Source organism: Alligator sinensis, unplaced genomic scaffold (assembly GCF_000455745.1).
Source record: "Alligator sinensis unplaced genomic scaffold, ASM45574v1 scaffold611_2, whole genome shotgun sequence".
Lineage (NCBI taxonomy): Eukaryota > Metazoa > Chordata > Crocodylia > Alligatoridae > Alligator > Alligator sinensis.
The window spans coordinates 2,244,329-2,266,541 of NW_005841869.1; the positions used below are offsets into that span (position 1 = coordinate 2,244,329).

Below are 22,213 nucleotides of genomic sequence, written 5' to 3' on the forward strand. Positions count from 1 at the left end.
ATGCCCTGGGCCACTCTACGATGACTGCGCTGCTACATTCATGGGGTTTGGCATGAACGGAGCAGGAGTGAGTGGGCAGGACAGGCTTCTCAGCATGATGCAGACATGTCTGTGAGATCCCAAATCCTATTTTCAAGCGACAAAGGCACTTTGGAGCCTTGGGCTGGTATTTGGGCTCCTTGACCAATAAGCAACGTTTTCAGAAATGACTAAAATCTCACTGACTCGCAATAAAAGAAAGGCTCCAAAGAGCCAGAGTTTCAAAGGCATACAGGCACCTATGGATGCAGATTAGGCACTTAACTCCCACTGGGCACTAAGCTGATTTAGGAGCCTCACTCCCACTGATTTAAGCCAGTTTTGAAAATAGGAATTAGGAGCCAAAATCTTCTTTAAATCAACTTAATGCCAAGAGCCAAGCCTACATCAGCAGAGGAGCTCCTGCTAAGAGGAGTCGCCACAAAGCAAACAGGACAAGCATTTCCATAGTGAGCAAAAAAGGCCCAAGGAAAAGTAGGCATGTGCTGAATAAAGAAGAGAAGAGGATGACTTCACAGCTTCCTTGACAGACGTAGTGAATGTGCCAAAGGAGTATTATTAGTAGAACAGAAGGAAAAGTGGCAAAGGCAAACCAGAGAATAAGAACAATTCAGGATAAAACTATACAGATGTAAGAGCAGTAGATTAAGGTGCCAAAATAAAGGCCACAAAAGCAAACTATACATAAAGTGAGCCTGAGGAGGAGCACAGCACTCTGTTGGTCAGCGCTTGCACTCAGCAGGTTGTCACAACCTGATCCTGGCACAGGAGCAGTTACCTACCATGCAGCTTAACTCGGATTAGAAATCCCATGTTTACTCAAATCCAAGACAAGTGTTTTGCAACATGTGGAAAAAATCCCATGTCTTAAATTCGAGTACAAGATTGGGGGGGGGGGGGGAGCAGTGGTAGTTAGGTTGCTTGGGTCCTAGCCGCCTGCTCCCTGCTGCTGCTTTCCCCACAGCAGTGGTGTGGGGGATGAACTTAAGGCAATTGTCCAATAATTAGATTCTATACACAGGAGATAGTTAGCAAAGTTATAGTTTTTCCATGTGTAGAGTTATTTGGGATTATTTTACATTCACAGTTGTTTTGAATTTGGATAAATATGATATCTTTTCAAATGTAATAGAGCAAGCCACTATTGCAGCCTGTTCCTAATGCAATAATCAGCAATCGGAAGCCTCAGACCCTTGGGCGTTAAGGAAGGCTGAGCTGAGCCAAAGCTTGTGCCCTGGAGGTAACTGTGGATGCAAGTCTGCACCAAGACACCTTGAGCATTGTATGGTATTTTGATGGCCCATTGATTGTGCCCACAAATGAGGTTGAAGCGCTCTCATAAGCAAGAGAGGCTGCCATCGATACCAAAGCAGTTACAATACTGAGAGCTATTTTTTTAGGGGCAGGGTATAAATTCCATCCAGGTCCATCCTGAATTGCATTCAGGGGAAGCTGCATTTTCAGTGTATTTAAATGGTTAAATAAAAAAAGCATTTACAGTAAATACCACTGTTACCTTCTGATGCAAAGCAGCATATTTTGAGCCTGAGTTACCATTAAGTTATGCAGTGGTGCATTTCAGCTGCATCACCAGTACAAAACTGGGGGGGTTTGTGCACTGGGTACTAAGAGGAACTGAGATGATAACTTTGCATTTAAACGCTATATTCTAAATACAATTTTTGCATGAACACTTGTCCACAGAAACTTTATACTATGCAATGACAGAAAATTATAAAGTCCAGTAATATGCAATATACAATGCAAGTTTATGTAAAAACAAATATGAAAACACGACAAAAATCAATGCATATCACATCCTAATCCAGAATCCTAATCCAGTTTAATCCAAGTTAAATGTTTGAAGATATATTTTAATACAGAATAATTGATTAATGGCTGTATCCTAATTCTTAGCTTTGTGAAACTGCTACTAAGCAATTTATTCATGCTGAGTTAATCACCTTCCTCTCCTCCACACCAAAACAAAATTGGCTATATGAATTAATTTAAACTAATATAAATTTGGCCTCTGTAGATTTTAACTTTAATATCTGAAATATCAAAGCTTCTCCTTCTTCATTAGGAGATTAGTTTTAATAGCTTAGGGAAATGATTAATTTCTTATTAATTAAACAATATCAGCTATTTATCTTTACATTTTGATTCTGTCCACCTACAACTATGTTACGGCTTTCATTACAAACCAGGGTTATTCGCCCACATTTTGCCTTTGATTTCTACACTTTTTATACTTTTCCACTGGAAAGGAAAAACAAACAGTGCTTGATACGCAAAAGTATCAAGATGGCTAAATGTTTGGAGCAAGCAAAATAATGTTAATAAGACCAAGATTTCTTTCATTTATACAGATATTTTAATAGCAGCAATTTCTTAATCTGAGACTCATTTTAGCAGCAAGAAAGAAAAACAGAAAGACAGATCTGAACTCAGACCTGTGGATTTTTCCTTGAGAATTTAAATTCTGAAATAAAATAAATATGTACTAAAAACGTATGCCATTGTCACACGGATTGTGGGAGTTTAAAAAACAGCAATAAAAGTTTTCTTTAAGCTAAAAATAAAATCTCTTACCTTTTATACCACGATCTCAGCTTACAGTCATTACATTTCAGCCTATTTTATACAAGTGCATATGGCTATGAAGGTCCGGAGAGAATGAGAATAAAGTGACATTAACCTGCTGAAAACTGCTCAAAAGTCATAACCTGCAACATACAGATGTTCCAACAGCGTTTAAACATACAAAAGACATTCACACAGACTCCGATCCTTAAGTTATTGCTGATCACCAATTCACAATTTCAGACATGAACACAAAAGGTTTAGGGACAAATCCCAGGAAACTTAGAAAAGCAAAGTTTTTCTGAACTGAGGTTCAGCAAGTTCTAGGCTTTCATACGATTTGGTGAAGGTTTTGTAAGGTTCTTAAGCGCTCCATTTCAGAGGTGGTCTCAGGCCTAACCTCTCCATTTTATTATAAATGCAAGACATGGTAGCAAGACATTGACTTATGCTTTGGAGGAAAAACATTACATCTTTTTCCCCACCTATCTGCTACATTTCATGCCTTAGGACATGTGCAAAGTCATGCAGCACCTATTGGTTCAGGAATGGCCACTGCAAGCCTTGGTAGCAACTTTTAAGTTAACATTGATAGTAAACATGCGGGTACAACTGGTCAGTTAAAATCCTGAATTATTTGAATGGTGAAAGCTAAAAGCAGAGTTAACTAACTAAATTGAGCGCCCCACCATTTTTATTCTTTTGTTTGTTTGTTTGTTTTTAAACAAAGTACAGGTTTCGCAACTTGGTCTCTTCTTTCTGGATTGAAGAAATAACCAAGAGAAGTATATGCACATCTATTGCTTTGATTCCAAAGAAAGAACTGTTTGTTGTGCCTTGGTGTAAGTATTGCTTTTCGTTAAAAGGATCTGAGTTCAGGAAAAAAAAAAAATCTTTTCAAAAACGAAAAGTTCACAGTTCCATATCTGAAGCTGAGACCCCCTCAAAGCGAGTCACGTTTGCTCTTGCTTTTAAGACCTCTATAAATAGTCATTTGGAGCCACACAACCTGATGGTTCTAGAAGTCAGAGAAGAAATCTTGAGGGCCCAAGTGAATAATAAAAGGTGCGATGCTGAGAGGCTGGCAATAGGGAGTGTCAATGAAAAAACCACCTACAGTGGGGAAGAGAGCAGAGAAGCAAAAAACTCCATGTTAATTCCAGAGATTCACTGAAGCTAAAGCTCCATTTAAATTTCTCTGCTCTTTCAGCTGTAAGTGGAATTTTCATTGTAAAATGGGCACTTTGAATCCTTTGAAGGTATTGAAACATCTAACACTTCCAAGGTTACCACTGTTTTGTTTTGTTTTTAAACAAAGAACTGACAGCTCATTCATATTTTCAGTAAAGCAGAGAAATGTAAAATATGCAGCAACGGGGCAGGTTTACAATGTGGTTAGTAACTCCCAACAAATGACAAAAAAAAAAATAAAAAAAAATGACTTCATATAAATCATCGGAAATGACGGCCATCATGTTGGAAAAGAGCATAGCGCCCTCCACCTATTCAACGAGTGGGGGAACAAGCTGCTTGGCAAGCAAATTTTCAGACTGCACAGAATTGATGCAGAAAAGATTTGGTTGGAAATTTAAGTGTCCGAAATTCATGGATTAAAAAAACAAAAACAAAAGCAAAACCAAAAAAAGCAAACGACTTTAACAACAGCCAATCAAGAGAACTCCAAAAAAGAAGGGATCTTTTAATGAATATTTGATTACTGAAAAATGGGCTCTTATCAGCCATGCTTTTTCTGCTCCGTGATGGCTTCCTTTCATCCATAGGCCAGCAAAATAAGTCAATGATTTATCAACACCACTCAATTTGAAGGTTCCCCCCACCCCAAGCCCCACTGGTTCTTTCAGCGCTAATGTAAGAGGTACTAATGGTAGACTCTCTGCTACTGTCAATAACAGCTACATATTTTATTAAAGTACCACCAACACTAAATGAAAGCAAGAGGTAGAGCAAGAGGAGAAATGTTTAAGATAGGAGCACATTCCTAAGCACAAATACTTGGTTTAAAACAGCTGCTGTAGTTAATTCCAAGGGAAGCAGCTTGTTATACACTCCACCCCTTCTTGGGCTGCTCAGTGATCATTCTCCCTCCTATAAAGACAGCCGGTGCTTTAGGTACCATACACCCCTGCCCCTTTTGAAAAGCCCACCTTGCCCCTATCACAGAGTTTCAAAGGAGAGCAGAGTGTATAAAGGCATCTTCAAGACAGCACAAAATATTATAACAAACCTAGCGAAAAAGCAACTGCTGGCCTCTGAATAGAGAAGTACAACCAACAATGCTGTTTATTTTGTGGGGGTGATACCTTAATAAAAGAACTTTATTTTCTTGTTAGAGCCCAAAGCACAGTAGCTTTTGTACGTAAGCCTGGAAATACCACAGAGGCAGTAGGGAGTGGGTGCTCTGTCACTTCGGACAGGTAGGTGCACACACTCCTTACAGGACAGACTTTTTCTTTGGTTTGGGCCCCAACTCGCATCAGAAGATACTGGCCTATGGCTGAAATGTGTCACTTTTCACAGCAGCACTCAACAAGAACTGGGACAATTAAATAGCAAGTTTTTATGGGGACCTTGTTGCTGCTTTAGATTCTTATAAATGTAAGGGGAAAAAAGGAGACCTCTTTGTTTTAATGAGATTGACAACTAAAATGCTATCTGTAAGAATGCTACATGGAAAAAAATCAAAGGTGAGTAGACAAAATCTTACAGAGTGAAGAAGGCCACAAGAACAAGTGCAACTTATTCATTTATTTTTTTGTAAAAAAAAGAAACCAACTTTTGAACTCTAAAGAACTTATAACATTATTATTGTCCTTTCTCTGGGCAATACAGACTTAACTACGTATTCTGCGTACATAACAAGGTCTTTGTATGGGAATTTCCCTTGTTTAATACAAGCTTCACACAGTATAACTGAATACAAAGAGACCATCTAATGTTAATAATTCCCTTTGTTTTCTTTTTCAGCATTTTCTATACAAATGATAAGCCTTCTTGGATAACTAAGACAGTGTCTAACTTACTGAGCCTTGCGGTATGCTGACTTCCTTGATTTTAAAGATGCTAAGGGAACCCTTTCAAGGTATTGATGCTTGGAAATATATATAAAAATAATAAGCTAAGACAATATTTAAACCCATATTTTTCTAGCTTTATTGCACACCTTAATATTTACAAAGTTAAAATTTAACTGAAACATTTCTATTGTATGACTTTCTTTTTTTTTCTTTTTTAAATAACTACACCCTGTATTAAGTAGCCCTACAACAAATACAGGTTATTAACTGAGATCCTGCGTGACTGCATTAGGAAACAGGCAGTACTCTGTGTTACGACAAAACAGTTTATTTGTGATCAGTGTTTTATATTCTATACATCCTTCACAAATTTAATTTTACATAATCGAATACTTCATTTAAAATGTAAGGTTTAAGCTTCTAGTTCTTCCCTATAACAGAAGGCTGGTATAAGTTATTTGAAAATGAGGTAACATTTCACAGAACATTTTTTTCAAGTTTTAGAGAACTAAATTTGCATTTTGTTAAAATCAAAAAGTAGGAAAAGATGTTTCTTTACAAATGACTTTGCTCAAGTATGTGTTCAAAGAAAACAGGATAAAAAGGCTTTTTCTCTTCTAACATTCTGTACTGTACTGTGTTGTTCAATCAATAGGAATTAGCTTCTGCCATTTGCTAAAAGAATGAGTAGTGGGGAACAGGATATGTTGGGAATTTCATAACTGGTAACAGAACCATTCTCTTGGGTAAACCTACAGAGAGAAGAAACGGAGAGGACTCCAAATAAGTTCAATGATCCAATAAAGTCAGATAAAAGCTTACAGTAATGTTCTCATTAACCCTTTCCAGATGAGTCAATGTGTTTTTGAGGGCATTGAATCTTACAAGCAAAAATCACCTCCTCATTTTGTACTACTTCAGACAGGAGTTTAACATACCACTGGCTTTTATCATCATCCTAATGTCTCTTAATTTAGAATGAGCAATGCACTTCAGAAGTAGAAGGTACCATGGTAGGTTGAAACAGACTAAATTTGAAACGTTAATTCACGTTCTCATGAAGATAAATGATCAGGGCTATCTTGTTCAGCACCCTGAAGCAGTTTCACAGGTTAGTTAAAACCAGAGATTCTAGATAATAAATGCTGCTGTGCGTACAAGGGAAGTCTTACTGAAGCAGCACAGCACAGTTTTAACATCCTTGAGATCTGTTAAAACCAGGCGCTGACACTCGAGTGTGAAATTCTGCATCTGTTTAGCTGTTCGGTATTTGTTCATATATTGAAGTGACAAATCTGGAAAGATTAATATTTGCCTAATTTCATGATTATTATAGCGTTCTTGTGGCCTCACAAACTTCTGCATACTTAAATGCTTTTTAAAAAAATGGTTTCTATTTAAGTTGTATTGTTTAACCTATGTATCCATTTAGAAATCACAAAGCAGCAACAGCAGGTATTCCAGAGCACCAGATGATCAAAGTGAAGTTTCCCAACATGCAACAGCTTACAAAGGCAAAAAGACATGTTTACCTTACAGCCAAAAAAAGCATTATCTCAGTACTTTGCATCACAGTTATAAGACATTAAACAGAAAAACTCTTTATGTGAAAAACGGGGGCTTCAGATTTCACAAGACTTTGAAGTCAGTGATACGTCACACATACACAGAGAAGTGACTAAAATCCAGGCTCCAATACAGATGTCAGTGAAAAAAACATGGAAGGGGAGGAAAGAAACCAACAGAGGGGACAGGAGAAGCACTGGAAGTGAAACTCCCAGTCCCACTGAAGTCAATGAGAGCTTTGCCCTTGACTTCAGCTGAGCCAAAAGTTGGCCTTTGTGTTCTCAATATGCAATTTATCTTCCTGTGAAAGACATGGATGTGCAAGTACTAGCCACCTTGGACCATGTCTTCTTGATGTTTCATCCAAGGATGAAGGCTTCAAAGGAGTTATTCAAAACACCCCCTGATGAGCAGGTCCCTCAATAAATATTTGTTTTCTTGTTGTGTGAATGATAGAGATTCCCTTTATTTTAAGTAACAGCGCAGGAAAGACAACACAGTATACGACTGACAGGGAACGCTGCTGTCAGCTAGTACAGTGTGAAAAATATGGCCAATCAATGGGGACAGATTTCTAGGAGGAGGGGTCTGCTTCAGTCAAAGGAAATTCCTTAACTGAATTCATGCAGCTCCCTGGCATGGTCCCTTACTCCACTCTGCACCAAGAAGTATAGACTGGGAACAGCTTGTTTTGATCCAACAAGGAGGGTATTTTAGACAGCCCCAATGAGAGAACAGCGGCATTTATGTCAGGGAGGTGAGCACAAGAGTCTGCAGATGGTATCTAGCACATACCATTAACATGGAAGACGTTCCTTCCTAGGTATGGAAATCAAATGGTCCAGTTCCATAATATTTCCCCAGATCAGATTCAATTTTCATTCTTATAATGTGGCTAGGGGAAGCTAGTGTCTGGTACCAGTTTGATTTCAAATTAGACGCAGAAGCAAGCGTTAGAAGAATAAGGCAACATTGTGAGAGCACAGTGCATGAGCCGTGCAGGGCGAGTTCAGTTTGCCGTATGAAAAGGCGAGGCTGCTGGAGACACGCGGGCACGTTAGCTATTTGAGAGAGACGGGTCCCTACCCAGTTGTACATGACACACTAAGGGGAACACTGGAACTGGCTCCAACAGACGGCACCTCATTTAACTCTGTGTTGCAACATATCACTGACTCCAAACTAGTTTGCCCCCATTGCCACATAAACCTCATTCAAAGTAACCAAAAGGGCCAGTTAGGAAAAAAAAGAGCTTTGTAAGTCTAGGAGGAAAGAAGTGGTGCGTGTGGCGATTAGTTGAGGGAAAGGGTTTCATCCTGGCTCTGGAGGATTTCAATCTGCAGGAAACGCATAGAACTGCCAGCCTCATTTTCACTGGGTTTCTTAGCTCAAAGAGCAATGACAAGTTATGGTGCCCTACCATCCTTTTAGTCTGATCTCTAAGAACATAGCCTACAAAAAGAGAGTCATTTAACTTGTCCCAAGAGGCAACATTTAGCCTGCAACCCTATAGATGTGTCTGGATTGATGAACTTTGATTTACTGGACATTTTACACAGCTGACTGCAGGAAGGGGATTTATCCACAAGTTCTCTAAAACTTAGTTTCCATCCTTTTACCAATATCTTGCCAAGGGGCATTAAAGAATTACTGCTCAGAGATACTGGGTTTGGCCCTTAGGTATTCTTTGAATGGAGCACAAGTTGGCTGTAAAAGGTAATAGAACTACTTAAATATTCAGTTTCAGTATGAAAGGGAACAGGCAGTTAGAACAAGCAGTCCTTCCACAATCAGGCAAAGCATAGGCAAAAAGCTGCTCCAACCAAAAAAGAACCACAAGGTTATGGCACAGAGTTAAATGTCATCATCGCGTTCAAAGAAAAGGTTGGTTTCTGTATCTGTCTCTCTCTTGCAAACCCTAGACAAATATTTTGGTTTTGAGAGGACTGCCATGGTAGTTCTGATACCCCTTCTAGCTCAAGCAATTAATAGACGTACGTACCGTAGGCTGGTGCAGCTGTGCTATACCCATATGGTGCCCCATAGCCTGAAATACAAACAGAGCGAGACGGGGTTCATTCCCTGCTGCACTCAAAGAATCTGAGTTTGCAAATGAACACACATGGTCCCTTCTGGGGAACCAACCTGGGCCATGTGCAAAACAGGGCATTCAACAACACTTAGCATGATTCAGGAGTAGTTCTTCCAGGTGGCTGCCTGGAGAACAGAAGCCCACAAGCAACCCAGCAAGCTCTGAAGCTGCCCAACACTACTGCTGTTTTAAAAAAACTCTGAGTAGAAGAGTGCAGCTCCCTCTTTCAGTTCCTCTTAACACTTTCTTTCTAATTAACAAGAGCACACAGCACAAGCTAGCCAGGCTCCGTTTACAAACACCATCTTCCCCTACAAATATTGATACGACTTCATGTGGAGAACAGCCACTTCCCTCAGTTCCCCGTTTTAGAAAGAAGACTACACTGAAGGCCTAAAGTAAATGCCAAGATCCTCGTCAGTAAGGATTTTGCAAACAAGAATCCACCGTCCCACGGTACTCCGCAGAGCATGTCTGGGAATCTCTCTCAAACCAGCAGGACAAGGGGGAAGTATGTGAAGTGAAAGGGTGCATTTAGTTGCTGAATAAAAAAGGGCAGTAGCATCGATCTTGGTCACTACTGCTTGCTAGTACATTTAGGACTTAACACCTTCGCTACTAGAAGGAGATTTTTTGTCCGTCTCCAAAAATGCCTTTTTGGGAGGGATTAGGAATGAAGAGAAAGTATTTAGGAAGGCCAAGAGGAATAAATACTTAACAAGTACAATGACTGGGTAATTAAACCCATTTCTGGAAAAACTCCATGCTGGCAAGGATCGTGCCTCTAGCAGGTTAAATGTCTCATAAATGACTCCTCAGACAGAGAAGCAGTTCCAGAAACAATGTTAAAGTCCATTAAAAATGAATTACTGGTTTTTAATATTTATAATTACATCAACCTACAGAAACAATAAAAACATCAAGCTGTGGATGGCACCAGGAAGTAAATATATTGAACAACAGGGCTGCGCCGTTAACATTAGGAACTGCTGGAGGGTGTACTTAGGTGATTATGCTGCACCTAAGCTGTTGCAGAAATGGTGAGAAACATTTTACTGTGCACCTCAGATCTGGTAGCAACAGGTCTGCTCCTGGTGGTTTCTCACCCGCCATGGGGAGTGAGCAGTGAAACCACCCGATGAGCAACTTACCTGTCTCTTGTAACAAGCAATATGAATTTAAATGGACCGTCCACACACAAAACACCCGTCAGCTTGGACCTGTGCTTCGTCTGCTTAAGGCAACATAACGGAAAACGTAGAGCGACATCAGCCAGAACACGAACTCCCGACTGAAGTCTTCCCAAATGTAGCAGCTGTTAAGAGATGCCTGAGCTCCCACTTCCAACCTATGTGGCCCGTTCTCAAGAGCGCTATCATAGATCATGCCCAAGCCTGCCAGGAGACTCCTTACAGCTCAGTACCTGGAATACATGCTGGCACAGGAGCACATCCCAGTCAACACCCTTTCATCAGGGGAGCTAGAGGAGGGCTGTGGAGGAAAACCATCAGGAGGCAAGGCTCTTCTGCTCACTGGGAAGTAACTCGCACAGGACAGTGTTTTGATTTTTGGATGCACAAATAACGCTCTTCTCCCTCTCCGCCGAGGGTGATGGTGTAGTGCATTTAGTATGAAGTGTTCTTTGTAAAGCCAGTCCTAACACTAGCAGGTGCATTTGTGCAGGAGGCTTCCTGACGGGGCAGGGAGCTCTTGGAATCAATGTCCCTGGCAAGAGCTCTCAGAAAGGCAGAGACGAGAATTACAGAGCCTGGGAAAAGGGCTGGGCGAGGACAGTTATTTGCTCATTTTCTGTGTGTAAGCAGCCACAAGCTCTCTGCCTACAAGTGAAATATGTTACCAGCTTTATACAGAATCTGAGTTTCCTTCCTTATATTTAAAACACACGCTACTGCTCTTCCTCTGCCTCTTCCGTGCTACAAAACCCAATAAATTACCAGGGTGGTGAAGCCTGCCACCGGGGGCTAGACTAGATGACCTCCTGAGGTCCCTTCCAGCCTTATGTTTCTATGATACAGAAAGGACTAGGCCGGCACCCACAGTTTGTACAAGGACAGCCAGGATGGAGAAACTCTTAGCTGTTAGTGTTGTGACATACCTGGTGCTAAGTATCCAGTAGCAGCGGCTGCCCCAACAAATGCCCCTCGCGTTAAAGCACCCCGTCCTCTGCCTCGAGCAGCCTGGACCGCTGCAGACACAGCTGTATTTACAACTCCTTTAGTCTGTGCAGAATAAATAAAAATGGGGAGGACTTAGAACGCGAGAGAGCACGAGCTCTTGCACACACCAAGCAATCCATTTTAATAACAGCAATATTATCAGCATTACCCCTAAACTGTACTCATTAGGACAGTACCCACCCACTTGCTCCATTCTGCAGTCAATCTCTGGAGAGTTTAGGGCTCTAGTACAGACAAGTGACCAAACTTACTAGTTTACAGAACGCCCCAGTGCTACCACTTACAGAACAATAAACCATCTCCACCTGACTCAGCTACGACTTGGAAGCATATACAGTCACTGCAACAAGGCTCGATTTGCACATTACATCATCAAAAATCCTTGACACTGTTGAGAAAGTCAAGCACTGGAGGAAGGGAGACTGTCAGCCCTACTTCGGACTCCAAACCTCTCCTGAATGTAAAGCTTCAGTGTGGTCTGCCTTGGCTTTACCTCCTGAGGTACTAAGCTCAGAGCCAGGACCAATTAGGTCAGCGGAGAAAGACCAAAATGGTGTGTTTTTATATGTATATGAAGATTCCCCTGTAACACATCCAGGGTTACTACACTGGAGCCAGGATTTCACCTGCAATCATACAGCTCTCATAAGTGGAAAAGCACACACAAGCACTGGCTGAGATTGAAACAAAGATGCAACCCTACCGTTAGGCTCCTAATGCCATGCCTCTAAGCCTTTCTAGGTGGCCAGATTTTTTGAATTGTTGAGTACTCAGCACTGAGACTAGGTGCTGACAGCAGCTGTCAAGCAGTCAACACATTTGAAAGTGGGGCCATTTATTTTGGTTCCTGTACTTTAGACATCTAGGCTGGTATATTTAGATTTGTTAAAACAGGATTTAAACGTGAAACACGTTTGCTACCCCACCCGGACTAGCATGCCAAATATCAGTTTACAAATCAGACAGATCTTTCCCTTCACTGTCCCAAAAAGAGAGATTTTGTATCAAAGACCTGCCAGCCTACTACTATTCTATCATTGTTACCGAATGTGGAGTCTAAAGGTTAAAAATGTTCACTTTTATTCGTATGCCACCAGAGCCTGTTCCCCTCAGACACGGCTGAATGAATCCCTTGCCTTCTCTCTCCATTTTGGTACAAGTATCTTATTCCTTAATTACCTTCCGGCTCCATCTGCTTAGCCTACTTGGTAAACACCTTTTCTCAATTTTCCCTTCTGTTTTTAAAATGCACAATAGACAGAGCAGCGTAAATGCCTTATTGTAACCACAGGCTGAGCTGGCCGGGTCTCTCAATCACCAGGCCTCCGCTTTTCTAACCCGGAGTCCGCGCGCATGCTTTGCTCCATGTAATTGCAGAGGCCTGCTCTGCCCTAGCAGGCAGACAGACCACCTTGTGTGGCAGATCAGAGCACTTCATAAAGTGAGCACGACTTCTTTCAAGAAGCTGAGCGCGAAAAGTGACAAAAAACCCATCAAAGCATGAAGGAGCCGGGATCTGAGCTTGTTTTCATTTCTTAGTTGCTGTCTTGATAGGGAAGAACAATCTTCATGCATTGGATTATAAGGCAATAATGGAAGCTGAATGGGATGTAGCAACTGGAGGTCTCAGTGAGTGAACCTGGGCAAACTGCTATAATCATAATCATCATGTACCGAATTTACAGAGAAAATACAAATCGGTCGGTAATTTCTCTGAGCATATCTGACGCTACGGCAGGACGTAGCATAAAATGCATTTTTCCAAAGATTGGAAAAATCCTAATTCCAATTAATCTGCACAAAGGAGATCAAAGCTGTAATTGTCAGGGCTTATTTCTGAGTGCAGCTCTCTGGAGGAAGCATGCTGGTGATCAGCTTTCACTCCGCTCGACATGAATCTCGCAGAAACGAGCAGGCATTGATTGTAGCTCTCAGGAACAATTTTCCTGATTCAGATAGTTAAAAAAATCTCACAGAGAAAGGAGCCTGCGGTGAAACTTTCACTACACGAATCTTCCTCATCCAGTAAAGCCTTGCGTTCAAGAAGGAGCACCCTCAAAGACAAGGAGTATAGCTCGCTAGGCTAGGTATCAGACCGGAGCTCTGGAGACCTTGCCTCTGCCACTAATTCAGCCACTGACCGGCTGCGTGGCCACGGGCCAAATCCCTCTTTTCCCTGCCCCTTTCCTCCCACATTGCTCTAAGCCTTTTGGGACAGGAACCGTTTCTAACTAGATAGTTAGACCTGAGATAACAGACTCCCCATGGCAGTGGGGCCTCTCAGTTACTGCCATGACAGAGTATTAAAAATGGAAACAAGCACTGACAAGGATGCATGAAATCAGTACAGTGAAGCAACCTGTCTCCTTGCAGCAGCTGTGAATGCTACCCCTAAAGCTGGACTGGTTTTACATACAAAGACTAGCTGGGGTCCTTACCTGAGGGAGAATCTTCTTTTTCTTGTTGTTTGCTGCATTTGGCCCAGAAAACAGCTTCTCAAGTGCTGCTAAGGCGGCACTAGCTTTTGCTACCTTCTTATTTGGACCTGCGCCTCTGAACTTCTGCCCATCTACTTCTACCTGGAATGGAGACATGAATTTATACCCAGCATGTCTCCTGCTGGGAAAGGCAAGCTGTTCTCAGCTGAAACCAGAAGCCATTTGCAAAGAATTTAAACAACAGGGAAATTCACTGTTACAAATAAAATATAAGCTTGCATTTCCTTCAGGGAGCACAAGGCACTGTATGGTCGAGAGTACGACCAGCAGCTCTGCATTAGTAGGTAAAGGACATGTCAGTGATTACTTGAACAAGGCTGCAGAACCCCATTTCCTCAAGAGGAATTTAATGAATGACATGTATTTACTTGGGATGGACTCTGGCTGTCACACTGGAGTCAGAATCACTGCACTTAGGAAGGCAGCCATGAGGTCTTTTATCAGCCTGGACCTTCGGTTTAAGTCCCATGCAATATATACTCCTAGGAAATACTGCTGGATTTGAAGGCATCCTTGTGCCTGCCACCCCAATCAATACCTTGCACCCCCCTTGCATTTTCAAGGGCCCATATGAAGGGTGGTTCTTGGTGATGGAGATCTGCCTTGTAATTGCCTTACAGCAGCCCATCAGTACTGTGCTGAGTGAGCAATATTGTTGTTGTATAGCAATATTGAGACAGAGGCTAAATGGACTCTGCTGTATCATTCCTACGCACTGCTGAACAGAAAACAAGAGGGTCAAACCAGGTCACACCCGGGGCTGCCAGGACTGTTTGTGAAACCTGCAGCTTAGTGGGCCATGTTGTATAAACTGCATATTCTGCGCTCTCCCCATCTGGGCAGGGATGTGCTTAGCAGCCTTCATAACCCAATCTCTACTCCCACTGTATTACCCTCCTTCCTCCCCACAACATCCCACAAACAGCCTGGCTTTAGGAGAGATCGAAAACTGAAAAATTTTCATCCCTGCTGTGCACCGTGAACATCGGACAGCTCCAAACTGCAGAGAACCAGAGAATTATTAACAAAGCCACCTGCAGGGCCCTGCTTCACTCACCTCCATTACAAAGCGCTTATCATGGCTCCCACCTGTCTCGGAGATGAGCTCATACTTAAGACCTCTTCTTTTTTCGTTGAGCTCCATTACTGGGTTTTTGCCACTCGCCGTGAGAATAGGGCCCTGAGTTCTTACCTGCTGAGACATGTGCAACAATTTAGAAGCTGAACTTCCCTGAACAGCAGATGCATATCTACATTAGGTCAACATAAAACAACCCCATGCCTACCTCTCTGGAAGACACCAGAGTTTATCACCTTCCTTCTCAAACAGTTTGTTCTTCTCGATACAAGGGCCTTAACGGGCTCTCCAAGGACAGACTTGCAGCGGAGAGCATTGCCAGAGCTTCTGCACAACATGCTGCAGCTGAGCAGTAGGCAACAAGTACTCTGCTCCATAGGGGTTCCTGCCCCAGCCTTCCTGTCTTTAAAATCAGGTATCACTGCCCCTTCATCTCAGTCTCCAGCAAGCAGTGAGCTGTCTCCATCATTAAGTCATGATTATCTTTGCAACATGGAGTGTCAGGCCGTTGGCTGCCCTGTGAGGTTCAACCCAAAGGGCATCCAAGTTGAAGCTAATGCCAGCGTGTCAAATTTCTGGAAAGCAACTGCTACACAACTAAGGAGAGATTGCCTTTCCTAACCCTGCACATCTCTGTTGCCTCAGCTAACTATCCGCTTGGCATTTTTGAGCTGACTGGAGAAACTGCAGAACTTGGGTCACGTGTTACAGTAGTTTCAGCTGTAACTATTTTGGGGGAGAAATGCAGAGACAAGAAGCCAGTGCCCTCATTAAACTGCATTTTAACCCACTCAGCTGGAAGCATAGCGGCTACACAAAAAAGGAGAGAGAGGGAGAGATGAAGGGGTCCAGGACAAGATTTTCAGACTCAATTTTGTGCGCGTGTCCCGTTTCACCCCCACCTGCCCCCTCCCACAAGGCAGCTGTCCCCCAAAATTCAGGTCCTGTGAGGGTGTCAGACTTTGGTCACTCAAAGACATGAGTCACTTTTGAAAATCTTGGCTCTTGTAGACCTATTTTCATGTTTTACTGCAGAAGCAGATAACGTTTCTGTAGCTAAAAATGAACTGGCAAAGATGGTAAATTTAGAATATTCTATTTCTTTTTCTAAAAAGGTTTTACAAGACTAATATGTGAAATTGTGATGTTAGTGATTGCACATTGTCTGACTCCTAGTTTTAACACATTTAAATAATGTGCTTTCAAGCAGAAGGAAATCCACATTTCAACATACTGGAAAAATATCTGCAGAACAGAAAGATTACTTATGTTTATATTTATAGCATGAAAAGCACTTATTTGAAAGAAGCATTACATCTAAAAATAAGGCAAGAATCTATATCTGTTTATCTGTACAATCCCCTGAAAACCTCACAAAGATACCAGGCAAAGCAATTATATAAATGCCACTGCTCCGTGTTTAAGCACAGACACTTTTCTGGAATCCCTGGGGAAGTGAAAGGACAGTTGTGGAGATCAGGAAAACCGTGAAGACGACCAAGTGTATTACCTTTGAATCTCCTGGTTTACCAGTGAATGATAACAGTTAAATAATGGGACACATTATTAAGAAAATGTTCAGTTTATAACGGACTGCAGACTCCTCGCAATTTTGTATTTACAAATTTAGTCGCTCATATTTTTAAATACAGAATATTCAGACGGACAAACCAGAAGCTTAATGTGCTCTTTCCACCTCCCTAGTCAAGCAGCTAGAGACAAAACTCAATGAACGTGCGTACAGAGTGTAACATTTTCCATGTAGTCCCTTCTTAGTCCGTTCAGCTGTTACAAGTACACACAAAGCTGCTATGACTTTAAAAATGAACTGGGATATGTTTAAACAGACTTAGACTGCTATTTTCTGTACTTTGATCAATCTCTAGATACTTTTAACATAAACAGCTCTAAAATAGTGCTTTATGACATAAAATAGGAAGGCACCAATTTATTCGTCTTGTAAGAGTCTAAGATCCACAACCAAAATAGGTCTTCCTTGTCACAGGTGCCATACATGGGCAAAACAGATGCAGTCCTTGCCACAGAGACCCTGCAATCTAAACCGGATAGTTTTCTCTGACTTGTCCTAACTTCACATTTTAGGATATGAGGCGCATAAGAATTAAGTGATTTGTGATCAAACAGGAAGCCTATGGCAGATCTAGGACTTGGAAACCAGATTTTCCCAATCTGAAGTCCACTGCCTTTACTGTAAGGCCATTTTCCTGAAGTAAAACCCCCACTCTTACTGACTTCAGGGGAATACTCACCTCTAAGGTAGTGGAGGTGTCGACAGTAGGATTTCCAGTATTATTGCTTGAGATTGAAGACACTGTCTCATTTTTACCTTCATTATCTGATTTTTCATCAGAGCTCATACATTCAATGTCTGCATCAAAGCCAGTGGGGTAGCCCATTGCTTGTAAAACCTGTACAAAATGATGTTAAGTGAAAGGTAAAACCATTTAGGGGGTTAAAAATGAATGCAAGACCAATAATAAGGCAGTGTAAAAGATCTCACATCAGGAGACACCTCTTTGAAGTGTTCTTTTTCACAGAGTTAACCTACAGAAAAGTCCAGAGCCAATGGGAAAGAATGGTCCTAGGGGCCCTCCAACTTCAAATATAGCACGGATATTTTAGTGTGAAGTGGAGAAGCTGGTCATGAACGCTGTTCTCCCAACTGAGGCTACCACAGAAGACTAAAAACTATAGCATGGGGAAGCTGGGTACAAAGCAGATAAGCTATAGACTGTGCTGGTCAGACCACAGTCACTGCATGACAATACCTGATAGTGGGGCCAAGAAGTACTATTTGTACCCAAACTCCTTTGAGATGAGCACACAAGTCTGCAGAACAAAGAGGACAAACGACCCATCTGGAGAACTGAAACACAGCACATCTGCTCGACGGGAATGGTGCAAGTGGTTCTATTCTCAAGGAAGCAGCGAAGGTTCAAGTGCAGCCCAGTGATACCTGATCCTACCCAGAACGCAGCACTACTGGAATGCAGCCCTGTGAAAGTCTCCCCCACATCTGTAGCTGCTTTATTAATGCCAGCAAACACATTTTTCTAAGTTATTGGTACAAGGAGCAAGCTGTGTGGCAGAGAACAGAGGAAAAAGGAAATCTAGGCTAATGAAGTTACTGGTCACTTCATATGTACACAGCAGCTTGGAGAAAATGGGCCTGTGGGGTCTCCTCCAGGACCTGGGAGGCCCAGAACAGCCCTTGGGAAAGAAGGCCAAGATAAATCAATGCTTTTTAGTGTTTAATGGTTTAAAAAAATACTGATGCAGGGCGGATGCATAGACACACAGAGCTACTTTTCCTGTAGAATGATATGTTTTATCAAATAGTTTGGGGTACTTTGAACATGAAAGCTCATGGGACAATGGGATTTTTGACTCTTAGATCAAAGGAAAACAAACTTGCAGGAAGAACCTTCTAAAAAGAAAGCTTTTATTCAAAACACAAAGTGAATTGTGGAGTATGGCAGATGGGCTCATTTCTCTTGCCACTGCAGCTTGGCAAACTCTTTTTTTTTGGTTGTTTTTTTTGTTTGCAGTTTGCAGATAACTCTTCCCTCCTGTCTCAGCAGTGCACCAGGCCAGATCCAGTACCGCAAAGCATGAACTGTTTGCATGCATTAGCACAGGGGCAACCCTAATGGTAGTTCCTATTTACCACCCAACAACTCAAATCTCTTGATATTGTACCAACTCCAGCTCCCTCCTACAGAGCTCCTGCAAGGGGCAACGCTAGAACGGCTCAGGCAACCTCACTGGGATGGATTAAGCAGAGACCAGTTATGACTCATCATTGTCTTATTTTAACTAACCCCTGTGATGCACCAGGTGCTCTCCGAATGCTCAAGATGGACACATTCCCTGCAGCAAGGAGCTCACGACCCAGGGACAGAACCTCACACAGAACCGGGTGGAGGAGACAACAGAACAAGTTGTCGTTCTGGCATCCGACCAGCGCTCTTTGAGAAAGGCCCAGCTAAGCTTTGAACAAGCTGCTAATAGCTGATGCAGACAGCCCACCCTTTTGGGAGTTTGCCCATTGCTAGTTCTAACCAAAGCCTGCACTCTTTTCCAAGGTCTGGAATTTGAAATAGCCAGCTGAACTCAGATTCAGGTCCATTTCTGCCTTACCTTTACTGCCACATGGAGTTTGGCTGTTTTCTTAGAAGGTCCTGATGCTTCATATGTTGTACCATCAACATCTACAGACATGGTGAAGACCGGGGCATGGACTGGACCAGACTGTGACAGAAGCTTATACTGAAGACCTGGCCTGATTTGGTTCAGCCTCATCAAAGCATTCATGAGATCTATTGCTTTACTGTCTAGGACTGTTACAGGAGGGCAGGGAGAAGAGAGAGAGGGAGATTAATAAATGAAACGTAGGGAGAAATAAAAACAGTTTGCATTTTTAAAGCACCTTCCACTTGAGGAGCTAAGTGTGAAACTTGTAGTGGTCTACTTTGCTGGTTGGTTTAACCACTGCTACCCAGCCTCTGGTGCTGCTGCAAGCTCAGAACTCTGTTGATATTAAAATCAGGGTTTTCCTGGCTGCCAGAAATGAAAGCAAAACTTCGCAGGTGATGAAGAACCTGGAAATGCCTGCAGCTAGGTTTCAGATGAAGAATCCCCAGGCTCACTCTTATCACAGTAATCCAAAGAAAGCTCTCTGTGCACATCTCACTCTTCATCTGCTTGTGGAATAAACATCTACCTTCTCTTGGGATGACGTGTGCTATTAGACACCTGTCCCAAGAGCACCCGTGTATGAATAGCTGATAGACTGGGAGACGGCTGTAGTTTCTTGAAAGACATTTTCAGATGTTACAAATAAAAATACCTCAACTCGTTAGATTACTCGAGTCTTAATGCCAGCTGCTACAGTAACCTCATCAGTAACTTGAGCCCTTCAGTTAGTAAAGTCTGGACAAAGGAATTCAACCCACCATAAGAGCAAATGTGTTTGAAGCTCTGAGCACAGCAGCATGGAAAACGCACAAACATTTCATTACTGAAGCTCTTTCGCATGCCATTCCACTAACACTAAGCAGCCTTTGAATCAGCTCCTATTGTAACCAACAATGCCCCGTTGAAGCTGGAACAGATAATAGCTGCACTTACTTTTTCTCAAGTTGCGCTTCATCTTTTTATTTGGATCTTTATCATCCCCTACTCCATCTTCAAATGGCCTCTTCAGAGCAGAGGAGCCTGCACCTGAAAGATAATTCTTATCACATGGACTTGCTAGTCCACAAAAACAAAGCAACAATCCCATAACTTCAGTCTGATTAGCCCTGAATTACCCTCTGCTTCAGTGTCAACCTTTCAACTAAGAACCACCCATCAGGAGGTCTACATCTGATAGCAAAGAACTCGGGCTTTTCACTCGCCATGAAGGGTCAAACGATAAATCTATTAATTTCCGTTGTTACCCCCACTGGTCTGCAATGTCAGCCAGTCAGCTCACATGTGCAAGCCTCAGACAGCAAGAAAAGATGACAAGCATCATTAGATAATGTATCTGGAAATCTCTACTTTAAGTCCAATAATTTTTGCAAATGAAACAGCTGGTTATTTTAAAATAGCATTCTGCAGGGGAGATGAAGTCAAAGACCCAAGAAAAAAAAACCCAAATATTGCATTTCTGCGGACATCAAGATTTACTGTAATTGGAGGTAGGACAGCCTGAAGTAAATACGTCTTAGCTTCCGTCACCACCTCCTCAGTTCTGTATTTAATTTGCATTATTCCATATCTAGCATGTGCCAGCCGCCAGGCTGCTGACGCAGATAAAAGTTAGCTGGACAAAACCCCCATCCTCCTCATCTGATCCCGTTGTACTTTTACCAATATGCCAACTCCAGCTGCAGTACACAACAGGTCTATTCTTTAAGCCTATTATAATGGAGCAGGTCAGGAATGGTCCTGAGCTCAGCATCCATCAGGTGAAAAAAAAATATCTCCACCCATCATTTACTATAAGAGAAAAAGTCCCTGTAATACACAGTGTCACTGGATCAATGCTCTCACTTTAAAAATAAATGGTGGGGGCTGGCCTCCCCATTATCACATGGCACAAGCCATTATTTCTGTGACAGAGTTCCAACACCAAAAGACACGATCTCTTAATTATAAGAGGGCCAGGATGGAGCAAAGAGGCTAATAGGATGCATTCATCAGATCCTATTACCCAGACTATGCTCTCCTAACCAATAAAGGGAGAAAGCTAATAGGTGGAAAAGGATTTTTTTTAATGCTTAGAGCTTAGCTACATATGTACTTTGGCAGCTTCATGACAGAGAGCTCATCCCTCAGCATATTTCATTTACCTTGGTCTGCAGCACCTGCCTGAAGTCTCTGCTATACAGACCTCTAACTGTCTCCACTATCTTAGTTTTGGGTAGAAAACACTTTGCATTAATCCCAAGGTTTAAGGGGGCAAGAGTGTGAGTTAGGGGGGTGGGGGTGACAACGACCGGGATCCACCTGCATATATTTTTGCATGTTTTGAATTCAAAACAGTGCCTCTGGTGTATTTTTGGAAAATGTTATTCAAAAACTGGAAGTTTACAAAAAATAAGCTCTTCAGTTTAGATTACTTGACAAAAAGAAATGGAACTGGCCTGGGAGATTAAACAGTTACAGCACTGACCGGATGTCTAATACAGGAACCATTTTGTCTATTCCTACAAGTACTGATTAAGATCAAACCCCAGAGGTTCCCACACAAACACAGGTATTGTGAACCTACAGCTGAGACTGCCAAAATCTACTTCATCTTTGATGTTTCATCTAAGGTGACAATTGGACTAGTGCTGCGTTTAGATGGATCATCAGGAAATTTATGTTTTATTTTTCTTTCCACCCCTAAGGGCTTCTTTGCAGTGAATCTTTTCAAGGACACTGATCTAGTATTGCTTATTTGGCTCATCTAAAGGCTCTCTTTCCCCAGCATAAAGGGGACTTAAACATTACTTTTACTCTGCATGCCCCAAGGAGGGCTTGTGTTGGAAAGAAAAGACACCAAATATACCACAGTAAAACTGTATTTCCCTTGGCGTGCTGTATGTTCTTGTAATAAGCAGAGAGAG

The 22,213-nt window shown here is 42.0% G+C and overlaps 1 protein-coding gene across 10 annotated transcripts in view; it reads right to left on the reverse strand.

Annotated features, from left to right (window-relative positions):
* Nucleotides 1-5,377: 5,377 nt before the first annotated feature.
* Nucleotides 5,378-22,213, reverse strand: part of STRBP (spermatid perinuclear RNA binding protein) — a 69,149-nt gene continuing 52,313 nt past the window's right edge. For 4 of the 10 annotated variants that reach the window (XM_025194200.1, XM_025194197.1, XM_025194189.1 and 1 more), the window contains 8 exons: nucleotides 20,244-20,336; nucleotides 19,254-19,453; nucleotides 17,363-17,521; nucleotides 15,072-15,209; nucleotides 13,955-14,095; nucleotides 11,435-11,558; nucleotides 9,229-9,273; nucleotides 5,718-6,412 (listed from right to left, as the gene is read on the reverse strand). In XM_025194200.1, coding sequence (XP_025049985.1) covers nucleotides 6,336-6,412; nucleotides 9,229-9,273; nucleotides 11,435-11,558; nucleotides 13,955-14,095; nucleotides 15,072-15,209; nucleotides 17,363-17,521; nucleotides 19,254-19,453; nucleotides 20,244-20,336 — 977 coding nt within the window. In that variant the 3' untranslated portion in view covers nucleotides 5,718-6,335. Of the gene's footprint in view, nucleotides 6,413-9,228; nucleotides 9,274-11,434; nucleotides 11,559-13,954; nucleotides 14,096-15,071; nucleotides 15,210-17,362; nucleotides 17,522-19,253; nucleotides 19,454-20,243; nucleotides 20,337-22,213 lie in introns of all 10 variants that reach the window. The other 6 variants (XM_025194226.1, XM_014526790.2, XM_025194217.1 and 3 more) reach the window with 4 other exon arrangements.